This window comes from Phalaenopsis equestris, unplaced genomic scaffold, assembly GCF_001263595.1.
Source record: "Phalaenopsis equestris unplaced genomic scaffold, ASM126359v1 Scaffold000022, whole genome shotgun sequence".
NCBI lineage: Eukaryota > Viridiplantae > Streptophyta > Magnoliopsida > Asparagales > Orchidaceae > Phalaenopsis > Phalaenopsis equestris.
Genome location: NW_018164464.1, coordinates 2183924 through 2191913, shown reverse-complemented (window position 1 = coordinate 2191913; position 7990 = coordinate 2183924). Strand labels below are relative to the sequence as shown.

At 37.8% G+C, this 7990-nt stretch overlaps 1 protein-coding gene across 2 annotated transcripts; it reads left to right on the top strand.

The window, feature by feature from the left end:
* The first annotated feature begins 2303 nt into the window (after positions 1-2303).
* On the top strand, positions 2304-7071 carry LOC110018470 (33 kDa ribonucleoprotein, chloroplastic-like). Of its 2 annotated transcripts, none has more exons than XM_020715799.1 (3): positions 2304-2538; positions 5904-6197; positions 6688-7071. In XM_020715799.1, exons 1-3 carry the CDS (start codon positions 2533-2535, stop codon positions 6766-6768), a joined length of 381 nt encoding a protein of 126 aa, XP_020571458.1. In that variant the 5' UTR covers positions 2304-2532; the 3' UTR covers positions 6769-7071. The 2 variants fall into 2 exon arrangements, with proteins under 2 accessions (XP_020571458.1, XP_020571457.1); XM_020715798.1 differs by lacking the exon at positions 2304-2538 and adding an exon at positions 5624-5735.
* The last annotated feature ends 919 nt before the right edge of the window (positions 7072-7990 follow it).

Here is a 7990-nt window from a genome sequence, read left to right as displayed (position 1 = left end):
TTTCAGAAACTTCATTAAAAAGTTTATCAAAGTAACTCACCCACCTATGTTGAATATCTTTTTCTAAGAAAAGTACTTTTTGATTTTCATCTTTAATACACTTTACTTGAGTTAAATCTTTACTTTTCTTTTCTCTTAGTTTGGCTAGTTTATACACATGTTTTTCACCCTCCTTAGTATCTAATATATTATAAAGATCATTAAAAGCAGAAATTTTAGCGTCACAGATTGTTATTTTAGACTCCCTGTGGGTCGTTTGATATTTTTCCCAGTTCTCTAAGCTTTTACATTTAAACCAATTTTTATAACATAACTTCTTATATTTTATTTTTTCTTGCACATTATTATTCCACCACCAACTATTTTTATTTGTAAATTTTTTTTTTATTCTCCAAGCGCAACTTTTGCTACTTGTTTAATAGTGTTTGTTACCTTATCCCACATAACATTTGCTTCTTCAAGAATAAATCTTGAAGATTAAAATTAAAAATATTGCATCTCAAAGTATAAGTTATTACATTAAGTAAATGTCATGGACGATACATTAGATTGTTATAAGATTTTCTATAGTAAAATTTATATTCTCTTTCTTTGGTTAGTATAATTTAGAAATGTGATTGCTCCACTGGGTTAACTTAGATAACTCTTGGTGTCATTTTGATATTTTTTCACAAGATTTTGAATAAGATGAATACGAGAAGAGCTAATGTGTACAGAAGACATAATCAACAACCATAGAGAGAAACTTTTATTTGTTAATTAAATTATTTTCTTTGGTAGCTCTTTCAATTTACTTGGATTAAAAATATTAGCAATGAAAATTGAATAATAGAGAATTTAATTTTAATGTCCGACCATCCGTTCTTTTTTTGGTTAAGTCTAAGCCCCATGCTGACTTGTGACTCAAAGACACTACTATGTAAATGATTGTGAAATTTATTGGCCCTTAGTTCCATGAAAAATTTAAAAAGTAACTATAATCTATAATTTAATTTTTTTACTTTTATTATTTGATATTCATCTGTTAGGATGCTACAGTTTTATCTGTAAGAAAACCAACAGAAATAGGAAGAAAGATGCGAAAATAAAGAGGAAGAAAAGGGCTACCGTGACCTCAATTCATTTATTTTGATCTGATGCTTACAAGAGCATCACATATACATTAATAGTGAAAATGTATAATTAAAAGGAAAAAAAAGTTTAGAATCTGTGTGAGGCAGAGATAAAATGAGGTGGTTAGGATTGTATGGTGAAGATGATTCAGAATAAAGTGGTGTGGTATGTTGTGTTGTAGGTATATTGTTATCATCCCCGTGAAGCTAATGGTGGAATTTCAAAGCTTTAGCTTGTCTCTGAGCTTGTAGAGGCGAGGCGTAGGCGGTGCCTTGGTGAAGATGTCGGCAAATTGGTCATCGGTAGGGATGTAATTGAGTGAGAGCTCTTTGGAAATGACGTGTCTCAGATGAAGTGATAGTCGGTCTCAAAATACTTTGTTTGGGCATGGAAGACGAGATTATGGGTGATTGCCATTGCTGAAGTATTGTCACAATGAATGGTTATTAGAAGAGATATGGATATGTGAAAGTCTTGCAACAACCCACATAACCAGATGACATCGGTGGCAGCGGATGATAGGGCTATGTACTCGGCTTTTGTTGAAGATTGAGCCACCATAAGTTGTTTCTTGACTTACCTGGAAATCAGATTTGGGCCCAAGAAGGAGCAGTATTCGATTATTGATCGGCGATCAAGGAAGTCACTTGCCTAGCTTTAGTCGAAGTATGTATGCACAATGAGAGGTCCAACTTGGAGTTGAAGACCGAGAGTGAGTACCTTTAATGCAAGGTATTTTATTTGTTAATAGCTCCGCGATAGGGGATCATGAAGATGCTGAGACTAAGTATTGACTGCAAATTGAATGTCTGGACTTGTGATAGTGAGGTACTGAAGCGATCCCACCAGATGACAAAATTGAGCGAAATGTAGAATGGGTTGTTGAAGATTGTTGTTTGTCTTGGAGGAGACCGAAGATGAGTTGGGTTGTGATTTACAATCAAACATATCTGCTCGTAGTCAGTTTGAGATAGTTGAAAACCGGTGGTGGTGTGCTTAATCTGAATCCCAAGAAAGGTGGAAACCGGTCCAAGCAGCTTCATGGAGAATGTGCATTGAAGATTTTGGATGAGATGATTAATAGCACTTAGTTTGCTTCTTGTTAAGAGAATGTCATCTATATATAGAAGGAGATAAAGTTGACTCGAGTTGTAATTGTAGGTTAGGAGAGAAGAATCAGCATGACATGGTTTGAACTCAAAATGGACTAGATGCTTGGAGAATGTTTCAAACCATTGGTGCAGTGCCTGTTGGAGATTGTAGAGAGATTTGAGGAGATGGCACACTTTATGGGGATGATCTCGGTCAATATATCCTAGAGGTTAGCACATGAAGATAGTGTCGTTGAGCTTACCATGAAGAAAGGCATTGGAGGCGTCCACCTGAAGTAGTTGCCATTTATGATGAAAAGCTACTGTTATGAAGGTGCGAATGGCTGGAAACTTTGTTGCTGGACTAAGAGTTTCAGTATAGTTTAAAACATATTCATGTTGGAATCCTTGATCTATGAGTCACGCCTTGTATCATGTCATGGTGCCATCAGCTTTTCTTTTAATGTGAAATGTCCATTTGCATCCAAGAATCGATTGGTTGGTGGGAGGAGGAACTAGTTTCCAAGTTTGTTGAGGGTAAAAGTGCTGAAATTTCTTCATCCATAGCTTGCTTCCAGTGTGGGGAGGTTGCCCCTTGCTTATAGTTGGAAGGTTCTGTAGGTTCGATGGTATGATGTAGGAGTTCGAAAATGCGTGTAGCAGGAAGGGAGTCTGTTTTAGGTCTTGTGACCATGAGATGTTGTGGGATAATTGGAGTGAGCTGTTTGGATTGTATTTGAAGGGGAGAAGAGGGCTGAGTAGCAGGTAATGCAGGTTGGGAAGCTGAAATTGGTCAAGGAAGAGTAATTTTAAGTGGCTTCTGTCGTGGGTTGGAGTTTTAGTGGGATAATGTAGGTTGAGGTGCTGAAGTTGGCTGAGGTAGAGGGGACTTAGTAGCTGCATTGATGTAGTAAAGCTGGTGGTTGGCAAAAGGGTGAGTAGATGTGTGGTTGGGGGTTTGGGTGGTTGTTGTGGGGTAGTAGATTGGTAGTATGGGAAGGATTGTCCGTTAATTATAACATGCCGAGATATAGTGATTTTATCTGTGGTAGGTTGGAAGCACTTTGAGCCCTTGGTAGGTTCAGTATAACCAAGAAAAACATAGGATACCGACCGCGGTTGAAGCTTGTGTCGTTGAGCGGGGTGCAGCCAAGGAAAGCACTCCCATCCGAAAATTTTTAGATGGCTGTAATCCGGTGGATTACCATGTAGTAGTTGATATGGTGATAGATTGGATGTGTTTGGTGATGACAACCTTTTCATAAGATAAATGATAGTGACCACTATTTCAAGCCATAAGGAGGGTGGGCGATTCGATTCAGCTAGAAGGGCTCGAGTGGTCTCAAGTTTATGACGATGTTTGTGTTCGGCGATCCCATTCTATTATGGAGTGTATGGACATGTTATTTGATGAATGATGCCTTTATTAAGTAGGAAATTGCTGAATTGCGAGTTTTTATACTCTCCGTGCTTGTCAGTTTTTAGAGTTTTAATTTTCTTCTGGAAATAAAGTTTTACTAGCTGCTTGAATTAGAAAAAGTTAGAGAGAACTTCAGATTTGTGTTACATAGGATAAAGCCATTAAAAGCGAATAGAATCATCAACAAAAAGAACACGATAGTTAAATCCTTGAATAGATGTTGGGGATGGACCCCAATATCTGAATGTATAAGTTCTAGTGGATTACATTAAGTATAGCTAGAAGAAAAAGGTAAGTGATGACATTTAGCGGAGGTACATGCCTTGCAAAAAGGAAAAATGCTAGAAATCAAGAGATGTGATTTGTTGTTTTGCTATGGTTTGAAGGATTTGGTGACTAGCATTGATGCCATGAATTTTTATGGGTTGTGGTGGAGACGAAAGCTTGTTGAGCTGCTGGAATTGGGTACAACCCATTGCGGCAAGGGTCTTGAAGAAGTTTCTGCTGCGCCATAACAGAATCGGTCTTTAATTTGATAACCAGTTGCTTCAAAGATTATGAGACAATCATTGTCAACAACAACTTGGGAGATAGAAATTAGGTTGTGATATAATTGAGGTGAATGGAATTGTTTAGAGAGTATAAGCTTACGAGATGATGTTGGTAAGAGACCATGGCCAGAATGATGAATGGGAAGTGTCTCTCCGTTACTGACATGAATTTGATCTTGGCCATGAGATGTTTTGGCTGCTTGAAGTTGATCAAGAGGTGCAGTCATGTGACATGTGGCGCCGATGTGTTGATACCAATCGGGGGTGTTGGAAGATGTGAGAGGAGTAGTTGTTGGTGGAGGCTTAGTTGGTTGATATTTGATATTGAGTCTATGCCTGCACTTTGGAGCTCTCTGTCCAGGTTTGTTGCAGGTTTGACAATATTGTGTTGGTTCCTTTGTTTTGCTTGGGGTTTGTGCATTTGATTACGGTGCAACACCTTTGTATCCCGGATTGGCAGTGTTGCTCCGGCCTTTGGAGGAATTATATTTACTCCTGAAATTATGTATGTAGAGAGCTAGATGAGAATCGGTTGTGGGAATGGCTGAGTTGTCATTAGCTATGTTGATATCTTCACTAAGGAGAAGAGAGTAGAGATCCCTAGGGCAATTGGTTTAATTGTGTTCAAATGGATGTTTTAAAGGCTTGATAGGATGTAGGGAGACTTTGAGAGTGTATAAAATGATGTCCTCGGTGTCAATTGGGGCACCGACTGCTGAAATGTTGTTGACCAGTGTCTGGATATGGGTGAAGTATTGTGCCATTGTGGGGTTTCTCATGGAGACATTATGAAACTCATTTTTCAGCTAGATTACCTTAGATCGATAGCTTGCAGCCATTTTTCAAGAATATGCCAAATTTTGGAGCAGCTATCAAGGATGAGCACATATGGGAGAATAGTGGTAGAAATAGTGGAGGAGATGGCAGCCGCGAGGTGTTAATTCCCTAGCATCCAAAGGGTCACTTCGGGTTGGGTGGGGATATATCGGATGTGTTGGTGATGGTAGGGGGTGGTTGCTAGGTAGATCCATCGAGGAAGCTGAGAAAGCCATTTGTCTTTACGATTTTGAGAAATTGGGATCTCCAAATCGGGTACTTGTCAGCGGAGAGGGAGATGGTCACTACGGCTTTGATTATGGTCCCTAGGAATTTCAGCGATTGGGGGATTGCCGCACCTGTGAGCCAGATGGAAGTCTTCTTGGAGCTGGGAGGTGGCAGAATCGTCAATTGCAATGTTGCTGAAGCTCTGATACCATGTAAGAAAACCAGGAGCAGCAGAAAGAAAGGCGTGCGCAAACAGAGGTGAAGAAAAGGGCTACCGTGACCTCAATTCATTTGCTTTCATATGATGCTGACAGCAGCATCTCATATACACTAACAGTGAAAATATAGAAGTAAAAGTAAAGTCTAGAATGATGCTGACAGCAGCATCTCATATACACTAAGAGTGAAAATGTAGAAGTAAAAGTAAAGTCTAGAATTTATGTGTGTGACTGAGATGAAATGAGATGGTTGAGATTGTTTGGTGAGGGTGATTCAGAATTGTATGTTGTGCTGCAGGTATGTTGTTATCATTATTGACTGTGCTCATTTGCTTAAGCATAACAACAGTGGTTGCGTGTGTGTGATTTTTTGTCTTGGATTGAATAGAGGATCAATTTATTTATCCTGTTAAAGATATAATCTTTGTTTCTCAGGTTTTGTTACAGAAATTATTATCTTTTGCAGGAATTTTCTGGAAGGATCATTAGAGTTGAACTAGCAAAGAGCTTTAAAAAACTCTACTCTACTCTAGCCCCTACTATTACTCCCAAGAGTGAGGCAAGAAACTGGATCTATGTATCAAATCTTGCTTGGAATGTAAGGTCAGGTAATCTTAGGGAGTTCTTCGCAGCCAAATTCAAGCCTGTGTCTGCTAGAGTGGTTTTCAATGGCCCGTCAGGGGGGTCTGCTGGATATGGGTTCGTTTCTTTTGCCACTAATGAAGAAGCAGTGACAGCTATTTCTGAATTGGATGAGAAGGTAACCTCAAGATTCTGTTGTTATCACATCCCTAAGTTATGTATAAATATCTCATTTTAGTTCGGATTATTTACATACATACACTGCAATTCTTGTGTTTATACATATCTAACATCTAAACTTCACTGCTGCATATATGCCAACTTTCATGTGCCTGAAAAAGTGTATTTCACTTTTTAAGTGTTAAAATAGTGGTACTTTTTTGTGGTATAAAAGATTTTGGTGGTATAAATGTAAAAAGTATAGTTTGTCTTAGATATGTAAATACATAATATTGGGAGGGAGGCATGTAAATGCCCATTTTAGCTATGCTACATTGAAATTGTTGGCAGGCCTGGAACATTGTTTAGGTTGCCTACACTCTAATCTAGAGGGCGCTAATTCGAATACTAAAACAATCATGCACAGCTTAGCTTAATAATGGCTAACAGAGCTTAAATATCAGTTCTTTTACCGATTTCAACTAATCAACCCAATATGACTGCTTCAGGAACTCATGCGAAGGCCTCTTAGGCTGAAAATTAGTCAAAAGGATAGAGCTGATGAACCTAACACCAGTCCAGAAGGCTAAATCAGACGTCAATCTTTAAGTTTTAGATAGCCAAATGGCAACATCGCCCCTTGCTAGACGAAAGTGGAGTTTTGGTTTGAGCTTGCAGCGAACAATTCTAATGCTTACAGAAAGCTGAAATGGAGAAGAAATTTTTACTTGTTATCAGTTGAATTTTCTGCAGCATATTTCTACTGGTATCACTATCAAAAGCCTGCCTTTTCATGAACTTCGTTTTTTTTTTTCATTATAAAGATAACTAGTTTTCTTATGTTTCAAAAGCTAAGCAGAAATTGTGGCTGTAAATGTATTCATTTCCTTCTTTACGACCTAATAGCCATTAATGAGAATATACCCTGCCCAACTATATCAAAAAAACAGAATGCTACATATTCTCTTAGAAAAATTTTCATCAAAGCAGCACTTACAGATAGCACCTACATTACTAGTGAGAGAAGATAACTGTGGCCAATGTGAGAGTAAACTTAAATCCATTTCTCATCATCACCTGCCATACATCATTGATATCTATATATGATATTTGTTAAGAAAGAAATTAGAACAACCTAGGTTGTTAGTATGACATGGATATGATTGCTATTAGTAGGATAATTGGATGGCTAGGATTTGACCCGTTCAACTAGCAGGAAAAAGGTTGAGTGACCATGTATTGTAGCTCACCTTCCTGATGAGAACATTTATCATGGCCCTCGATTGAGAAGTCGTTGAAATTCTCATTTTTTTTCGAAGTGTATGAAAGAGGGTAATAGCTGTGAGATTTTGTTAATATAGCTGCTAATTGATTGTGTTTTGATACGATGAACAATAATATAATTGGAATCTCTGACAAAGTTGATATTCAGGCATCGCTCAAATTTCTATTATCTAACAGTTATAGACTATTCTAACGACCTTTATGGAAACGTTGCTTGTAATGTAAATAATAGCATATAAAAATCTTTCCCGTTTACCATTAAAGTGACATTAACAAGCTTTAGGTTGGAGATGACAATGAACAGTAGTGATGTGTGTTAAGACAGGTTGAATATTTCTTTCGGAAGAACTTGGTACTAAAGAAAGATTAGATTAATGCAACCAACAAAGAAGTCACTTATTAGAATTGTTGTTATGCCCAAAACCCCAAAGAAAATCATATTTTCTGGGGTTAGACTGTAGGGGAAGATTTAGCTACAGCTGTTCTTACTCTCAATTAGCTTAAAGAGAATGTTTTGTATCTAATTCT

What these genes read in the sequence shown, in the direction of transcription:
- LOC110018470 (XM_020715798.1), top strand. Translation starts at nt 5,679, where the DNA reads ATGAGATGGTTGAGATTGTTTGGTGAGGGTGATTCAGAATTGTATGTT. An exon ending in AATTGTATGTTGTGCTGCAG is followed by an intron (nt 5,736 to 5,903) that starts GTATGTTGTTAT and finishes TATCTTTTGCAG; the next exon opens with GAATTTTCTGGAAGGATCAT. An exon ending in TTTCTGAATTGGATGAGAAG is followed by an intron (nt 6,198 to 6,687) that starts GTAACCTCAAGA and finishes TGACTGCTTCAG; the next exon opens with GAACTCATGCGAAGGCCTCT.